General features: G+C 31.3%; 2 protein-coding genes across 2 annotated transcripts; one reads left to right on the top strand and one right to left on the bottom strand.

The window, feature by feature from the left end:
* Window positions 1–363: 363 nt before the first annotated feature.
* On the top strand, window positions 364–1,311 carry LOC141661280 (AP2/ERF and B3 domain-containing transcription factor At1g51120-like). Its single transcript, XM_074468264.1, has one exon. The coding sequence runs from the start codon at window positions 364–366 to the stop codon at window positions 1,309–1,311; it is 948 nt and encodes a 315-aa protein (XP_074324365.1).
* A 6,249-nt stretch (window positions 1,312–7,560) lies between these two features.
* On the bottom strand, window positions 7,561–9,514 carry LOC141661279 (protein FAR1-RELATED SEQUENCE 5-like). The gene is made up of 4 exons (XM_074468263.1): window positions 9,168–9,514; window positions 8,354–8,595; window positions 7,832–8,193; window positions 7,561–7,686 (listed from the first exon to the last, which is right to left on the bottom strand). Exons 1-4 carry the CDS (start codon window positions 9,512–9,514, stop codon window positions 7,561–7,563), a joined length of 1,077 nt encoding a protein of 358 aa, XP_074324364.1.
* Window positions 9,515–20,558: the final 11,044 nt, after the last annotated feature.

Genomic DNA, 20,558 nt, shown 5'->3' with positions numbered 1-20,558 from the left:
GAAGATATGATCATATTTTGTGAATATACCCTTATATTTTTATATTTTCTAGGGACATTTTCATAAATATCCAAAAAATTTAATAACAAAAAATAGTAAAATATTATTTAAGGGGTGACACATGTCCCACGTGGCCACTTACTAGATCCTCCCTCGGTGACAAGAGTTGGGAAACTTCTGTAGTAGAATGCAGAAAATGTAGTTCCAAAAGTCGTTTTTTAGTTGAGCTAATAAAAAATACATTATATTCTATGTTTTATGAGTTACTAGCTGCAGATCATTTTCTCTGCAGGTTTGGATAGTTTAAGAATGAAATGTATTTACTTGTTTCATTTACCAACTTTCCTGTGATTGCAGTAAACGATGAAGAATCTCTTGAATGTCTCAGCACATATGTTCGGCAAAGCTTCAGGTTCGAACAGATTGAGTCATAATCAATCATGTACCAAGCGTGCAAGGCATGATAAAACTATTCATAGCTCGAGTTTTAAGGGAGTCGTTGCTCTAATGAATGGAAACTGGGCGGCACATGTTTATGTAAATCATAACTGGATTTGCATAGGGATTTTCAAGACAGAGGAGGAAGCTGACATGGCATATGAAAGCACAACCGCCAAACTTTTGATTGATAGCCTCCATAAAAACTTGCTAAAGACAGACAACATTGCACAAGAACCAAATTTTCAGAAACAAGTCTGCATTGCTGATAGCCTTTCTTGCAGGTCTGTCAATATTTTCGAGGCACAGAGGCAACAAGATTGTACACGTACCCGTCTATTTGAAATACTTACTCCTAGCGACGTAGGTAGGCTCTCCAGAATTGTGATTCCGAAAATTTATTCTAGTTGCTTCCCATGCGATTCCCATGAGCTAGCTTTCTATGACCAGTCGATGACACTGTGGAATTTTCGCTATGGTGTCTGTAAGGGAAGTAACAGTCATGTCTTATCTAGTGGCTGGAAAGATTTTGTGCAAGCAAAGGATCTGAGATCAGCGGACAAAGTTATTTTCTTCAAGTGTATGCATTTTGAGACAGGGTCAGTTGTTCACAGTTCTTTTGCTATTAATGTGGAATATAATGCTAATAGAGTACAAGTTGAGGAAGCCAACACGGGAAAATATGTCGTTGCTGATGGCGAAAAATCGCATTCGAAGGAAGGGGTGCAGAACTTTGCTCTTGAACAGAATCACAGTGGAAATGCAGGTACCAGGCTCGAGATGGATATCGAGGCTGACAATGACTTGAACAGAACTGATTCCAGGAAAGCACCTGAGAATTGTGTCATGCTTTTCGGGGTGAAAATTCCTTAAGGAGGTATCTGGGAATATTTTCTCTAATCACTTAATCTCATATACCATTGTGCAAGTGCACTTATGTATGTTCTTGATTCTACATCCAGGTATTGCAGTTTCGCAAGACAATAACATTTTGAGTATGCTAAATTTATTTCATTTTAGTAGTTTTAAATAAAGAGGACGTTCAGAACATAAACTGAAGCTAATGTGATTCATTTTGCAGTCTCAATCAAATATTGCATTAATTTCTATTAGTAAGCTTTTATAGCAGTGCAGGTTTTTTATAATAGCTTGTGCTCTAAAACTCAAGCCCCTATTTGAGGATATAGAAATTGAATAGGGTCCATATTTTTAGGCTGGGAGGGAGTAAGATGTGAGAGCAAAGAAAATGAAGAAGAGCACATAATTTTAAGAGTTAGGAGTGAGAAATGTAAATAATTTGAGAGTTTCAGCCTTTTCTTCACTTCTTCTCCCCCTTTTCTCCAAAAATAAATTAAAATAAAGTAAAATGTCAATAAATTTTTGATCGGTAAATTAATAATCCATCATAATATTTTGAATGCATATTTTTGTTGGAGACATAATAGAGATATAATTTATAACACAAGTTTTAGTGTAAAGTTATAAAAAATTTTGGTGCCTTAATTTACAGAATTTATTTTGATATTCCTTCATTTACAATTTAGATTTCTTATTTGGATCAAATTGACTTCACTTTAACTAAATATTGAAGATTTTTTTTCCTTTCTTAAAAAAAACTAATATAAACATTTTGAAGTCTATTAGATATATTCAATAAAATTTATAATTCTCTTAAATTATATATTATAAGAAAATCGGTCAAATTTAGTCAGTTTGACCCCATAAAATTCAAAAAAATAATTAATTTGGTGGTCGGTGAATAATGAATTTCATTTAAGGACACCAACTGTGTATAAAAGAACGGTGTAGATGCTAATAGTTTAGTTTACCACTTTATAACCAGTGAGATGCATAAATTTTCTTTAATATGATATGATTAGTAATTTTCTTTAAAAAAGTAGTTATTAGTTCCTCATTTAATTTTGTTGGAGAGACTGCAAAAGTGAATGAACAGTGATAACTTAATACTAGAACATGACACGTAAATAATACTACATGTCACCAGAAGATTTTAGTGAAAATATGTACTGTTTGAAGTATATAAATTATAAGAATTGAAGACAGAGAATGTAGAAAGGTTAAAGAAGAGAACTTTAGTCTTATTCATTTAAATGTTCAAGCATCAGTGAACAAGAGAAAATGAAGTACTCAGGATTGTGGTAGTAATATAGATGTTCTTTGTTAGGTACATGACATGTCTATACTATCATAACAAGCCAACTCAAGATACAATGTCACTTTTTATATTTAAATTGGAGTCTACAATTTGGGTTACTGAAAGGTTTTTATGTACTTGTCTTGTTTGTATTCTAACAACTCAATTTTCTTAAAGTTGGTGAAGTTTAATTTTGTATTACACCGAGAAGTCGAGAAAGATGCAATATTGTGAACTCTAGGGTTATTCTATACTGAGAAGTTTAAAGTGAACTAGATAGTGAAGCCCATAAAAATAGAGTTCACAATATATCTTCTGTCGTACCTTTTCACAATAAGACACATGAAGGTACAAAATATCATAAATGAAGAAACAAATCACCATAACATGTTGTGCATGGAGATTTTCATGAACATGTGTCAAGCCTATAGCTAAACTTGTAGAGTATGTAGGCCATCTGTTGTTCATCTGTTGTTAGAATGCTCTTTAATTTGCTAGAAGATGTTGGGCTATATTAGGGGGAGTATGTACAACTGAGGTGGAATATGTGTCGAGCTGGGTGCTAAAAAGGCTAACTAGTGAAAATAAATCAAAGCAGGTAATTTAAACGAATACTCTTTCGGGCATATGGTTTGATAGAATCACAAGAGTATGGGAAGGTAAGGAGATGACACCGAAGTTAGTATTGGATATTGGTTCTAAGATAGTTTCATAATAGAAAGAGGCAGAACATAAATCCACTCATGCTGGCAAAGGTAAAATTCAACGAGATCATATCAAAAGGTAATCCCTAGACACGGGCTGGAAGAAGATTAATGTGGACGCCTCAATTCAATAAAGAAGCTCCTCGTTTAAGGTATGTCAGGTACTCTGAAATGACAGAGGTGATTTTATAGCTAGGAATTCATTTTAATTCCTCCCTGTGTGTTGGAGTATGTAGTGAGGGAAGAATCCCTCGATTAATGGAATTTTACTTGTCAAAACAAAAAATAGTCTCCAATATTTAAATCGACCGTGATCATAAAACTAACATTTATCAAAATATTCCATGGTGATCGTACATTTGACGGTGTTTAAGTTAAACATTTTATATATTTATTTATTTTCATTTAGTTAAACATTTTATTTAACATAATACGTACATGAAGAAAAATTTAAGTCCAAAGGTTAGGTTTTTAATACATGAGATTCCAAACATACAACCATTTTTCAAATTTATTTACGGTTTTACCATTTCTTTTATCCAATTTTCAACTAAAAGTAAAGAAATTTGTAATTTTTAATATATTTTTTCAACAAATAAATGATGTTAAGATTGGTTAATTTCTATATAAAATTTAATTATATATAGTTACAAATTGTATTTTTGTGTTTATATATATACTTGTTTCACAATTCTATTAGAATGAATGGTTTTATAGTTTTGATTTTGGGCTGGTAAAAGTTGCATGAAGGAGTTGTGATTGGTGATTTCATTGGATTTTTGAAAACGTCGTTTGTTAAAATATTGATATGTAATTTTTTAATTTTTTTATAAATACTTTATGATCAGTTTGCTAATTTGATTTTATTGAATTTTTTATTTTTTTATTTCCCAATAATTTTAGTACGTTTTGCGATACCTCTTCCTAATAATTTTTATTTTGAGTTTAGTACCCCACCTAAAAAGTAATAGACGTATATGAACTGATTTTATGCGTCTATTTACAATGTCTGTTCTAACCCGATATTTAAAACAATATGCGTTATTGCTATAACATACGTATATTTTTCAGACGTTATACGACTCATCCATATGCATCTAGCAAACTTAGACACATATAAGCTTTCTTATAAGACACATATGACACTTTTTATACAAGTTATCACTATATTTTACTAATAGTATAGAAAATTGACAAAATACTAATTATCAAATCCGAACCTAAAGTTAGTGACTAAAAATAATCCTAACCTAACATTAGTGAGCAAAACAAAAAAAAATTATAGTTGAGTGATAAGTTTCTAAATACAAAATAAGTTGGGTGATGTAAAAATTCATTTTCCCTATATTTTTTCAACAAATAAATGTTGTTAAGATTGGTTAATTTATATATAAAATTTAATTATATATAGTTACAAAATTATATTTTTGTAGGGAGTTTAAAATAATATATCATATTGTGCACAAAAACTAGATGAACTTGTCGTGTTAATCCTTGACGAAATAGATCGTCTTCTAGAGCTTGGATTTAGTGCTGAAATATGTGAACCGGTAATACTCATATATTTGTCAATTTATATTTAATAACTATTTTTGAGCTGTCATAATTAAATTTGGATCTAAGGTATTGAATAACACCATTAAACTTGAACTAAGCAATATGCAGAAATAGTTCAATTGACGCGTTGAAAAAATGTTGCAAGTCGACAGCAGTTAAATATAGCATACTTTACTTCTCTTATTGAGGTGTATAATTGTATGAATTGTGGCATAATTGATATGTTGTCAGTCTAAAGATACGAAGAATATAAAAAAGCTTTAAACTTTTGGGCCATTTTTGTTTTATGTTATTAAGTAGAGGATATGATTATAATCATTTAAAAATTTTCAATTCCATTTTTATTTTGTAAAAAAATAGAGAAGGGTTATCCAAGGATTATAATCATTTAAATATTCTATGTCATGTTTGTTCATGTTTGTTTTGTTGGAATAGAGAATAAGACTATAATCCCTACAATACTTGGTAAGGAGGAGTTATTGTTTAATCCGCTCTTACAAGTCATTTTAAAGGGATTATAATCCCCCATTGTAATCGCATGTGAAACAAACATAGAATTGAAAATTTTAAAGAAATATATTACAATCCTAAGGACCATCCCAATAAATAAACATATGACTATAATCCCTATAAATGGGTGTGCACATTGAGTAGAAAATTATTTTATTTATATGGTACACATCCCATCTTTAGTTGCGCGAAATAAAGAACATATTCAATTTTAATATCTTTTCCCTTTTTTTAATACAGTGCAATGTGCTTTAGTAATCCCTTAGTAAATTATTATTTTTATGTTACTATTTTGTAGTTTTTATCTGTTGGCAATTGATTAGTAGTTCTGTTATAACTTTTGGCTTTGCCAACAGAAAATTTGGTTGGCAACTTTTCATTAGTAACCTGTTACAAAACCGTTGATGTTATGTATACTTTTCAAAAGTTTGCAATTGGTCGTCAATCCGTTGGTTATTGTTAACAAATAGATTTTTTTGGCAACTTATGTTGGTAAGTATGAGATTTTTTGTACTGATTTTATAATTTTAATTTCCATAAATGTGTTTTTCTATAATTTGATCAATTTAATTTTAAACTTAAATCCCAACGTCTTTCAGATTTCCATTATCAATTCAAACAAAAACCTATTTCAAACACATTTCAAATTTTAAAATGAGGATACGAAATCCAAATCATTATTTGAAATAAGTCTCTAACTCAAATATATAAACATGCCTCCACCTCAATCGATCTTTTTATTCTATTTCCCCGCTTAATCCCCGATCACCAAGTACAAACACAAAACAAGTTTATGAATGGCTTTCGCTTAGCTGTTGAAGATTGCAGGCTAGTTGAGCTAGACTTAACTGGTGGTAGTAACAACTGGGAAAAGAGCAAAAATAAACCTAATTGGGTTAGGGAGCTTCTAGACAGAGCTTTCACAACAGAGAGCTGGTAGCAGAAGTTTTTTTATGCACTTTAAAAGTTAATCATGCTAGTGTCTCAGATCATGAGCCTATACAACTATAGCTGATAGACATAAATATTTCTAGGAAACAATTTAGATTTCACTTTGATAATGCCTAACTGAAAGAACCATCCTTAAAGAGGAAGTTTCACTTTTCTGGGAGATATTACCAATATTAAACATTCTTCCTAAGCTCATATCAATGTTGTCATTTATGTCACAATGGGGAAGGAAATTATTTAACAAGTTCAGGGACAAAGTAAAGGCTAAAAGAGAGGTGATAAAAAAGCTAGTAACTGTGAAGATGAAGAGGGTGTGGCAGCTTATTTTAAGGAATGGGGAAGATTGAATAAACTTTTGTTACACGAGGAGGTTCATTGGAAGCAGCGAGCAAAGATGTTTTGGCTTAAGGAAGGAGACACCAACTCGTGATTTTTTCATACAAATGTCTCAAAGAGGAAGAAAGCTGACAACATTTCTTACTTGGTGATAGATGAAGGAGTAAAAATTGACACTTTTGAACATTTGATTGAATTGAAAAAGAACTACTTGGAAGGAATTTTCAAGGCAAATAGAAATATTATTGAGCTTAATTCTAACTATGAGTAAAGTGTGATTTCTGCGACTCAAAATAGAATGCTATATAAAAACATGGCTAATATGCTAGCTAATTGTTTCAAATCAGTGCTTCCAGTTTCTATCTCGGAAAACCAGTCTGCTTTTGTGCCAGAAAGAAGCATCACATACAATTTACTAATAATGGAATTACTTATGATCAAGTTAGTTGAAATTACTTATGGCATAAAATGAAAATAATGGGGTTCTGAGAGTTAATTCTTTACTACACTGAGAAATCAAGAAATATGTAATATCGTGAACTCTAGAGTTATTCTATACTGAGAAGTCCACAGTGAAGTGGATCGTGAAGCCAAGAAAAACAGAGTTCACAATATCCTCACTCGACATTTTCACAACAAGACAAATGAAGGTACAAATTATCATAAATGAAAAGGTAATCGCCATAACATATTGTACAAGGGGTTTTCATGGACTTGTGTCAAGCCTATAGTTAAACTTGGAGAGAAAAATAAAATAAAGCATTCAGGAAAAGATCAGGAGGGTATAACAGAATTAAGTGGTACTAAAAAAGCTGCTACATGTCTCTTAGCTGAATACGATATTTTACTATAAATGGGCGTGCACATTGAGTTGTAAATTATTTTATTTATATGGTACACATACCATCTTTAGTAGCGCGAAATAAAGAACATATTCAATTTTAATATATTTTCCCTCTTTCTAATATAGTTTAAAATGCCACACAAAAGGAACTTCTTATAAGAACAATTAGCGTGTGTCTTACTGACTTCAACCTAAAACACAAAATAATTGGTTATAAAGCAAAACTAAACAAATCATAAAAAAAATCACTAAAAGATACGGATTTATCACTGGTAAGAGAATAAAATTTGACTGAATAGAGATTAATCACAAAATAACATGAACTAAAAAAATTACCTTAAAAATCATGTCTTTCATTTTGACATCTCTCATTTCATAACACTTAATGTCGTTTATCTCCGGACCAATAGTTTGAATTCGCATATCATCACGAGCTGCCATAATTTCATCTTGCACTTTGTAAAAAATGTCACGCATGTATAACTTCGCGGCATCATCCTTAAGGAAGAATTTAGTAACAATAGTTGGTTTACCATATGTAGAGTTATGATTCAACCTTTTTGTTTCTTTACGTTGCTTATCCATGATACATTCAAAACGAATATAGAACTCTGAAAACTCATCAATATCTATACTTGTGGACCATATAACCTTTTTAATCTTTTCCATGAAATCAGTTTCTTTGCACAAGAAGTTGCCTAGCTATAAAATTTTAAAAATACAATGATTAAACAAATAAATAACTAATAACGACAACCACATCACATTAAACAATTAAACTCACCACTCTTATAAAAAAACAAACAAAGAAAAATAAATATACCTTAGCATGGAACTTTTCAGTTATATGTCACATACACAAGCGGTTCCTGGTAGAAGGAATATCATCGATTGCTTTAAAGACAACAGGTATGGCCTGCTTCATAGCCGGACATTGATCGGTGACTAAATAAACTGGATTACGACCCATAGCCTTTAAAAGTGTTATAAATGCCCTAGTGAAATGTGTAACATCTTCTTTTGAAAGAAGAGTAGATGCAAAGGTAACACACTTATTGTGTTTATTAACACCTGTAAATGGAGCAAAAACCATGTTGTACCTAGAAATAAAATTAATAAATGATAGTTAATAGATAAACAATAATAAATCACTACTAAAATCGCAGCCCTAGTCATAATTTAAAAGTCATTCCTATGGAAGAAAACAAAATATAAAAAAAGAACATGGTTCTTACTTATTTAGTAAATGTTGGATCAAATGAGACCGCATCACCATAAAACTCATAATCCTTATTGACGTCGAATCAACCCAAAATAGTTTGGTAATATGGCCAAAAGAATCGACTTCATAGTCATAAAAAAAGAAGGATATATTTCTTGTTTCACCTTGAATTTCTCAATTTACATTTGACCATCATAAGGACCAACATAATATTTTAAATCTTGATCAAAATTACTGAAATCTTTTAAAGTAGCTCCAATATTTTCATAACCCCTAACCAACTCTTTCATGAATCTAAAGGATTTAATTTTACAAATGTTCACTTTACTATCATCAAACACAAAGTTGATTGAGAAGGTAGACATTTGACGATTACTTTTAAAGAAATGGCTACAAGCTTTGGGAACAAATGGATGATTATTTACTTTAACAAAATTGGAGACATAATACCTCTTTCCAGGAAAAAAATTCAACACCATTTTAGCATCAGAGTCGCATCTGACAGACTTAGTCCTCCTCTTCTTAACTGATTTGCTATTATTTTCATTAAAACCAGATTTGTTGCAAAGCAAGTACTTACTTAAAACAATACCATCGTCATCTATTTTCTCAGTACTACGATGAACTTCCAATCCATATAAGTTTGCATACACCTTATAAAATTGAATACTGGATTCCAAATTCTCAAACACTTTGTTCACAAATGGCTTCGCATCATCTTCAACAGAAAAAGGAACATAATACTTATGTCCACCAGGACTAAAAACCAGAATCAACTTCTCCGTTTTAATTACCATCAATACAAATCAACTTCTCTATTTTAATTACCATCAATACTATAACTAATGGTCACAAGTATTATCAACAAAACTGACCCCGGTAACAAATAATATAAAAAAAATGTTAAATTCACAATAAAAAAAACTAAACTTAAAGTTGAAGAAATCTAACATAATGACCAATAATAATCAACAATAACCTAAAATTAACTTTAAAACAAATAAAATCACAGATATAGGAGAAAATCACTATAAAAATTAGAAAATACAAAAATCATGTTCAAAAATCGAAAGTATCCAAAAGAAATCTAACATAATTAACACTAATAATCTAAACTTAAGTTTAAGACACATAAAATCACTAATATAAGGATAAAATGAATGCACAATAAGAAAATAATAAATCATGTTAAAAATAATTAAATTTTAAAAGGAATCTAATGTAATCACCTATAATATCCAACACAACAGAATCTTAAGTTTGAAACACAAAAAAGCACCTATGTAAAGGAAAAATCACTAAAGTGAAAACATTAAAAATCAATGTATAAACATGAAAACTAACATTATCATAATTAATAATCACCAAAAAATATAAAAAAGCACATAATCAATAAGGTTGTGAGAAATCAGGTAATGAGAAGAAAGATTCTACTACAAAAGTTAGTTGCATCAACAAATGAATATAAACTGAAAACAGAACCTTCGTTTTACCTTAATTCGAGCTAATCTTTAATAAATTCTCGGTAATCATGATTAAGCGTAAAACCGACGAAATCGTAACTGAAAGTGATAACGATGACCTCAATTATATCGGCGTTAAGAATTTCGATGAATATGAATTTAAAATTGAAAGTTTAATCGAGCTCAGTGATCGATGATGGAGTTGGAGAGAGGAGAAAGAGGAGAGAGAAAGATAAGCCACTTAATCGGTTAAGTAGAGTTAATGAACGTAATCTTTGTCTAATTATATTTAATTTAATAATAATATATAATTAATAATTGGAAGGCTGAGATTTATGGAGAGCATTAAAATTTTAATGGTTGACATCTGATCACATATCTCACATTAAGAAAGGTTCTCATTTAAGCAAAAGCATATATATATATATTATATTCATTATCAATATTAAAAGGTAATTAAAAAAAATAATTTTGTGTATCTCGTGGTGTCTTTTGAACCTGAAATATAAACACAAAACCTACCGACACTAAGTTTTGAGTATTATATTTATGTACTTTCGTGTGCTATACTTAAAATGTGAATACCAATACAAAATTTTCTTGTCGTTTGCGGAAAGTGACCACATAATTCGAAAAATATTTTAATTCGTGACTGAAAATTAATTAGTTGGTTACCAACATAATTTAATTCCTCGTTGAGTCTGCATGTGTTTTTTTATCCAAATATGATACTATAATTGTCTAATATTAATTAGGGTGTGACATATATGGTAAAATTCTACAAGAGATTAGTGACAAAATTATGCAAGACTGATATAGAATTGCAACAGATTGGTAATAGTACAAAAATAATTGATCTATAAATATAGTAGATTAGCAAGGAAACAAAGATAACGGATCCATAATTTTTAACCGATTAGGAATGACATTGCGGTTTGCTTTAGTAATCCCTTAGTAAATTATTATTTTTATGTTACTATTTTGTAGTTTTTATCTGTTGGCAATTGATTAGTAATTCCGTTATAACTTTTGGTTTTGCCAACAGAAAATTTGGTTGACAACTTTTCATTAGTAACCTGTTGCAAAACCGTTGATGTTGTGTATACTTTTCAAAAGTTTGCAATTGCTCGTCAATCCGTTGGTAATTGTTAACAAATAGATTTTTGTTGGCAACTTTTGTTGGTAAATATGAGATTTCTTGTACTGATTTTATAATTCTAATTTCCATAAATGTGTTTTTTCTATAATTTGATCAATTTAATTTTAAACTACTTAAATCCCAGCGTCTTTCAGATTTCCATTATCAATTAAAAAAATCCAATTTCAAACACGTTTCAAATTTTCAAATGAAGATACAAAATCCAAATCATAATTAGAAAGAAGTCTCTAACTCAAGTATGTAAAACACCTCCACCTCAATCGATCTTTATATTCTATTTCCCCGCTTAATCCCCGATCACCAGGTACAAACACAACACAAGTTTAGCACTCGCAGACTAGTTTAGTTTCAATCAGTTTATTATTTATCGAATTTGATTTTCTGTAAGTACGAGATTCGTTAAAACATACACCAATATAAGCGTAATTATTCGGGAAAAAAGGTCATCATGCCTAAATCTCTCAATCTTTCATTGAATAAGGTCCAGGATGCTTGACAATGGTACATGCTCAAGGCTAAAGATCTCGATGACAATGATAATTTGGAAACGTGGACATGTAAAAAATCAGTGACAACAAGGATACAAAGTATTTATAAATAAAACATTTCTGAATATTGGGACCATGACTATTAGAGGCTCTAGGCGCAAGTTTTTTCCGCGTAGAGTCAAGACCAACCTTAGTATATAGATTACCTTTGATTTTTGTGAACTTCATACCTCTTGCTGGTTAAGGTTTGATCGGTGATTCATTTAGGCCGTTAACTATAAAGTTTTTATCTGATTATGCTAAGCTTTGGCCTTCAAGCCTTCTACTATATTTTAGGGTTGAATGATGAGCGTCTTTATCTAAAATTTTAGAATGGATATGGGCCAAGGTGGTCCATGGTTTGCCATTTGGCCTTAAGAGCATCAGCAATGCAAGAGCCCGACTTCTGTTTATTCCCGATCCCCCTCACATGCCAGCTAAGAAAAACCGGAACTTGGCTGAGTAGCTTCAATGAAGAGTTTTAATATCAGGCCCATGTAACTATATTATATTAGGTATCTAGCAAGTCATTCACTGGAATAAAGGAACAAAGCAAGGCTGGTTGCTAAGGGTTACTCTCAACAGGAGGGTATTGATTATGATGAAACATTTGCACCAGTTGCTAGATTGGAAGCCATAAGAATCTTTTTGGCTTATGCTGCTCACAAAAAGTTTAAAGTCTTTCAAATGAATGTGAAAAGTGCTTTTTACAATGGAGAATTAGAAGAAGAGGTGTATGTTGAACAACCTCCAGGCTTTGTAGATCGAAATCTTGTCTACAGGCTTGACAAAGCACTTTATGGCCTTAAGCAAGGTCCAAGAGCATGGTATGAGACTTTATCTCAATTCCTTCTGGAAAGTGGATTTCACGGAGGTACAATTGATAAAACACTGTTCTACATCAACCATGGAAAAGACTTACTTTTGGTACATATATATATTGATGATATCATATTTGGTTCTACAAATGCCAAACTCTATGAAAGGTTTGCAAAGCTAATGCAGTCAAGATATCAAATGAGTATGATGGGAGAACTTAGTTATTTTCTGGGACTTCAAGTCAAGCAAAATGAAGAAGGTACTTTTATCAATCAATCCAAGTACACCAGAAATTTACTGAAGAAATTTGGAATGCAAGACTGTTCAACTGCATCCACTCCCATGGCCACTGCAACCAAGTTCGATAAAGATACTGGTTCATCAGTAGATATTACTAACTACAGAGGTATAATTGGCTCTTTACTCTATTTAACTGCAAGTAGACCTGATATCATGTATGCTACCTGTCTTTGTGCAAGATTTTAGGCTGATCCAAGAGAACCTTATCTAATAGTTGTAAAAATAATTTTCAAGTACCTCAAGGGTACAACTGATCTAGGATTGTGGTAATTTAGAGAATTCGATTTTAAGCTAATAGGTTACTCAGATGCAGATTTTGCAGGATGCAAAATAGACAGGAAAAGCAAGAGTGGAAGCTGCCATTTTCTCGGAGGCAGATTAGTATCTTAGTTTAGCAAGAAACAGAAATCAATTTCCACATCAACTGTAGAAGCAAAATATATTATTGCATAAAGTTGTTGTGCGCAGATTCTTTGGATGAAGAATCAATTACTGCATTATGGGTTAGAATTTTCTAAAATACCTATTTACTGTGATAATCAAAGTTCTATTCCTATGACAGATAATCTAGTTTAACACTCAATGACAAAGCACATCAGTATTAGGTACCATTTTATAAGGGAACATGTGATGAAAGGTACAGTGGAATTACATTTTTTTCCAACAGATCAACAACTAGCAGATATCTTCACAAAACTACAATATGAAACCGCCTTTAAAAGACTGGTAAATAAACTTAGAATGGTTTTAGGTTCTTTCTCTAAATCTGCTTAGTTTTTGTTCTCATGCATCAGACTTTATGATCAGTGTTTACAGATTGTCTTATCTTCATGTAATATGTGCTTAAATTGAAATACATTAAATGCTGATTGTTATCTGATGTGGATCTATATACTCTGATAGTAATTTGAATGTTCAGTGACTATTTAATCCAATGAGGATAACCGTGTTAGATGTTGACGTAGTAGTCTTTAACATACTAGAAATCCCATGTTTCAATTAGTTGTTTATCTGGAAATTCATTAACATAAGAAAATTCTGATTTTGAGCTTAATCAAATTTACTTTGTGTATCTTATTACTAAGTCACAAACTAGATTCTTGCTTCTTATCTGTCAAATTCTGATGTCAGTAAATCTTAAGGATAACCTAAATGTTGATAAGCCTCACTTATCTGAAGAAAAGAAAAGAAAATTAAAGTCAGGAACTTCTTTGAGATCTAGAGTAAATATGTGGAAGGGAAGACCCAAGTGCATTGATGGTATTAAGTTATATGCATTAGAAAAGCAAATAATTTTTTCTTGGTGAATTTTCACATTCTCCGATTACTGGAGAAATACTCTGATAATAACATAAATTCTGATAAGCAGTTGTGACTCATTTACACTAAGGAGCCACTATGAAAAGGAATTCTAAAAGATGCATAAAATGAGCACAAACAGTTGAGGTGGACTCATGCACAAATTGATCATATAGTAGACTTCATTATTAATGACAGATTTTAAGTATTTTTCTTAGTTATGCCTTATTTCTAAGATATAATGAAGTTTATCAGACTAAAATATTTATCTGATAATCAAATAGGTTAGTGGTAAACGTGTTTGTCTTGAAAAACTGCATGTGTACAGTAATTATTACTTATTTCCCAAATCTCTGAGGTTCTGGCAAATCAAGCTTCTCAACAGGCTCAATTAAATGATATTCAATCTTCAGTGGAACTTCTTCTCTCACTCCTATTATCAGATGATGCCAAAAAAGGGGGAGACGATAGTTAAGTCCAAATGCTCTAATGATCAACTACTGAAGAAGAAAGATGATGAAGCTGATGACCAGGGAAACCCTAGCAAGGGTAGGGGTCAAGTTTAAAGTAAAGAGCACAACAATAAGGTTTCTTCTAGGAAACTAATTATAGATGAAAGAAGATTTTCTCATCAAAAGAAGATAAGTTCTGAAGCTGCTAAAACTAAAAATCTGATAGCAAGTACTGATACTCAAACTCGGATATCAAGTTCTGATGAGAAAAATCTGATGACAAAGCCTGATGTTCTGATACAAGGTGTAAGTCAAGATTCTCAAAAGTTTATGCAAACTCTGAAGCTCAAGGGAAAACAGACTAATGTCTACTATAAGGATCCCAAGATTCAGACACTTTATGAGGAGATTGCTAGAAGATTGTTTCTGAAGCAAAATCCAGGAATGGATTTAGAAAATCTCAATAAGGACGAAGCTAGATTTAAAGTTGAAAAGAAAAATCTAAAGCCAAAAGCTTCTGTTGCAAAGAAACCTCTAAGGCCTAAGGTAAAAGGCATTGTGATCAAGGAAATATCAAATACTGAGGCATCAAAGCCGAAAACATGATTACAATCTGAGATTGATCCCAAAGACAAAGGGAAAGGAAAAGTTGATGAACCAATCAAGCCACATGAGATGAAAATTTCTCAAATCCTGATAAAACCTGTGTGCAAAATGGTTCAAGTTACTGATGACACTCTTGTTGAAGATTAAGATGTTCAAACTCTGAAAAGAAAGAAGATTTCTGAAGAATCAATGCAAACCTCTGACAAGGCTCAAGTTGTTCAGAGTAAAGAATAACAAGTTATAACTGAAACAGCAAGTTTTGATACATTCATTAAGAAATCAACCTCTGACAGTGCTCAAATTGATTTAGACAAGATGGAAGTAGCTGATAAAAAGAAACTTCTGTGGAAAAATGTCAAACCATCAGATCCAAAGAAAAGCCAACTGCTATTTAATTTCATGACTATTGGGTTAAATGCTAGAGAACCAAGAGACAGGGCTGGACTAGGTTCTGATGAAGTTAAGATTAAGATAGGAGTTGATGTTGCTACTAGAGATCCATTTCTATTGACTAACAAACCGCTTGAAGATGTTACACAGAAACACCTTGATAAGGTTATATCTGTTCAAGTGGTACTGGATGCTAATGGCAAGCACAATGTTAAGGAAAATCTGATTCTATTTCTTGAAAATGGAAGGACATATCAGATATCAAAATCAGATGTGCTGAACAAATCACTGAAATAACTTTAATTCTTTTATTACCTTTTAGAGGTAAAGTCTGATATTAGCAGGAGATGGTCAAAGTTCATATTGAAGACCACTAGAGATAAAGCAAGAATTTCTGGTTTAAAAGTTCATTCCTAGTATTGTTGAAGATGATGGAAGTGAAATTCCAATAAAGAAGAATTCTGCTAAGCTTGATGTGTTACTGAACAAGAAATGTCTGTGCTACAATGAAGATTCTTCTCATCCTAGGATAATAATACTTTATGATGGTTTAGAAAGAAACCATATCTCTGCTTTAAGGACTACAATCTATCAGATTGGGAGTCAGAATAAAGAGATGAAGAAAGTCAAGACTATACTCTCTCAAGTCCTGAGGATTAAAGAAGAAAAGCTGATATCTAACTTTGTCAAGAATCATTATGGATTTAGATTGACTCAGTGAGATTGGTAAAAAGCTACAAGGACTGTAAGTTGTAGTTAGTTATCTAGTTAAACTCTTATTGCATTTGTACTTAAATGTTTTTGATATCATCAAATATATTAACTTGTATATTTTGCATAATTTACAAGTTAGGGGAGATTGTTAGATATATTTGAGATGTCATGTCTAATATGATTCATATTTAGTTTTCAGATCTTAACAAACAGGATATATCAGGACTTACTGAAATCAGGACTTACTGGAACTCAGAACTTAATATCAGAACTTAAGGTCATATCAGAACTTAAGTGCGAGAAGACTTTTATATAAGGAAGGAAGCTGATTTACAGTAGAATATCGAGACTAAAACAAGATATCTGATTGATATACTTTAGGAGACAGAATTGTATTCCATATCAATTAGAAGTTATCTTGTAACTGTGTAGTATATAAACACAGACTTAGGGTTTACACTATATGAGTTATCATTATCGAGAAGGTTATACATTTTAACCTAGTAGCTCTTAGTGATATTTGTTCATCACTGAGAGAGAACAACATTTCTTATTGTAACAGAGTGTATTCAATATACTTAATCTTTGTTACATACTTGTGTTAAATCGATTTGATTGTGAAAACACTGTATTCAACCCCCTTCTACAGTGTTGTATGACCTAACATGGATTAACTGTTATCGTTGTATAATAGTAATTGGGAACGTAAAGTAAATCGTTCCAGTTTAATGAGTCAGCTAAAAGGCTAAGCTGTGTTGTCGGACCGTCAAGTTGAATGGAACCCGTCTTAAAAAGGGATTAAGGTGTTTAACCATATGAATATGAATTATGTGTTAAATAGAAATATTTAAATGAATATTATATTCCACTTTGACATATCAGCTAGTATAGAGAGCATGATTGTGAAGCGTAGTTGAAAACGCTCAGCTTCGGGTCGTTAGTCAAGATGCGACCCGTTATGCGAAAAAAGAATATTAATAAAAAAGGAGAAATTTTTATGCTTAAGCATATTTCAAAATGAGTCATGATATGTGAGTTTTTGTTGTTGCCTGTTAATGTGCAAGATTATGTGATCTGGAAATTTTTAAATGATTGTAAGGGATTTATTTGATTTAAATAAGGTTTATTGAACCTTTATATATTTTTATAAAATTATCTGAGTATGGTCAATGCATGAAATTTGCTTTATTATATTCGAAATAGTCCTAGAGACTTTCTAAAAAATGATTGATGAAATTATTTCTTGATCGGCGTATTTTAAAATGATTTTATCGGGTTATATTTCTATTTTAAGCGTAACCTTGTAAAATTTATCTAAAAAATAAATCGTACGCTCAAAAATTATTTTAATGTATGGTTAGAAAGCCGATTTCAAAATCTATATTCTAAAATTGTTATTCATGTCATTTTCATCTTTTGTGAGGGAGTTGTGTACTATCCAAATTCGTTTTTTGAGTTTTTGAATAAAAGAAAAGAAGTTTCTAGAATTAGTTGGCAAAAGATCATTTTACTCCTCCAGTCACTTATAAATGCACCCATTCTTCCTTCCTTCCTCCCCACTCTCTTCTTCCTCTTGGATCACTCTTTCTTTATCTTTTCTTTTCTCCCTCTCTCTCCCGAATTCTCTCTCACTCTCTCTATCTCTCTCTCTCTTTCATGCAATACTAAATTCTACTTGGAATTTAAAGATCTTGCCAACTACAAGAAATATTGAATCAGACAATGATTTTCCACCGTTGTCTAAAAGATGAATTTTTCGTTGTCTATCCGGGGGCGGTGTGTTTGGCACTCAAACAATGGTTACGCACCATTGTAACAAATACATCACACAACTGAATATAAAGCCTTTGTCTATTTTTATTCACACAACGCATATGATCCTTTATAATATTTTACAAACAACAGTTTTTTAGGCGTTGTAACAATTTACTGGCACAATAGTTAAAAATAGTGTTATGAGAATTGACTCCTACAACAGTTTATGTATTTATTTCATCTAGTTATACAATGGTTTTTATTAAGAAACAAATGTATGAGATACTTTAGGCAACGGTTTTTTATTTTTTGGGTATTGTGTTTTAGCTATCACTACAAGAAATTTACAAACACACAACAATTTTGCACCATTGTCTGAAAGGTAGATTTTTCGTAGCCTATTCAGCATTTTTGAATACTTGTTAGAATCAAGAACGCACAACTGGTATTCTATATTAACCATTGTGGGAACTTTTTTAAACAACAATTTTTTAAAAAAAAAAAATATGTGCAGTGAGACATAGAACGGTTTTCATCATTTTTAAGAGTCTTTCACAATTTAGAAAATTAATCTCATTATTTAAAATAAACCAATTTTAAAATAAAATGGTATTATGGTAATTCAATTGTTATTTCACAATTGAAATTAAATTAACAATAAAAAGGTTCTCTACAAGAATTACAACTATAACTTATAAAATTTATTTCTAAACATGCTTATTAAGGTACACAATAAATAGTTTGCATACGTATTTAGTCTATTTTTCCAAACAAGCAAGAAAATGTTCACTCCAATTAGCACACCAAGTCTTAGTTCTTGTTCTTGCCCACCAAGTTCTTGTTCCAAGTATCATATATACGTGAAGGTTTGCTGCATCAAGAATTAAATGTGAGAAGAATATATAGAACATCAAGAACATTAAAAAAAGAAGGTTGAAATAAATAAAATTAAAGAGTAAAACCTATAATTAACAATAATATGCCTTCACCAATTTGTAGATACACCCAGTAGCATTACAGAGATAATAAACATCAACTACTACAAGCAATATCATGGCGAGGAGGGTATCTAATATACAGATTTATAATAAAGATAGAAACATTCACTTAATAAAAGAACACTAATTTCTTGATATTTTTAATATATGGCTAACCCTAAGAGTTTGTGTGTGCTTGTGTATAATTAATTATTTTCAACTAAAAGAGAGGCTGAGAAATATAAAAAATCTTATCCCAACACAATCGGTATTAATTTAATAACATGTTTTTATATCATGATAATTGCTATGGTCTTATATTAAAATATTTCTCACAAGAATGCCACTTAAATTGCACCATAAATCATAAAATAAAATTGAAAAATTGAGATGAAGCAAAATATATAGTATGCATAATAATACAATACATTGCACATCCCAGCACATTATAACAATATATAAACTCGAGGGCATGAGTAGTTAAATCACAAAAGGAAATGGTCAGGTTACTTCTGGTTTCCTCACACTTCCTGTAAATCTATGAAACTAAGAAGTCCTCATCACCTCTTTATCTCTTTTATCTTTATTTCAGAAAAGACATAGCAGTGATTCCATGTGATATCTAGCAACAGAGTTACCTCTGAACGCCATGGATTTGCCTCTAACAATCTTAAGAAACAACTTTGGATTAAACCTCGAAATTTGACAAGTATCAGACTGCCATCTCCACTTGAGAAAATCTGTATTTACCCTTCCGTTCAAGAAACAATTCCTTGAATCACCTATTATAGGACAACTTTTACTTGTATATACAGGCTAAGCCTAGGGGCGTCTACTTCATAGCTACATAAGAAAGTTTGAAGGTCAGCTAATAGCAGTATCAAGGATTCAAGGTTATAAAACCAAATACATTTTTCTATGGTGTTCTTCCTTAAATTAATATTATATCGAGAAAGGATCAATTCTAAGAGAAAATGTAACTTCAATTTTCTAGGTACACTGAGGGTAGCATCTCAAGAATATGAAGCAAAATTCTTACCAATTTCAGTACAAGAATCGAATGAAAACTCGAACAGCATCATGCGGAACCCCAGGAATTGATGTTTCTAAATACTGGGGAAGCTACGCCTTGACAAGGTTCTAAACCAACATGAAGTTGACATCATTCCGAAACCAGCACTCATAAAAGCCAAAATCACCACCCATAATCCAAACACTCAAAACTACCACGAAACACATTAAGTATCACGTAAATTCACATAACATACCTATTCAATTCATAGAAATTACAAAAACACAACAGAACACATATTCGGAAATGACAGATTCAGTAAAAGCAACCAAAATGAATCGAAGTTTCCATAAATTCAACTCCAAAAC

Source organism: Apium graveolens, chromosome 5 (genome assembly GCF_009905375.1).
Source record: "Apium graveolens cultivar Ventura chromosome 5, ASM990537v1, whole genome shotgun sequence".
In the NCBI taxonomy this organism is placed as follows: domain Eukaryota; kingdom Viridiplantae; phylum Streptophyta; class Magnoliopsida; order Apiales; family Apiaceae; genus Apium; species Apium graveolens.
Note: the sequence above shows the minus strand (reverse complement) of the source record. Positions and strands in the feature narration are given on the sequence as shown.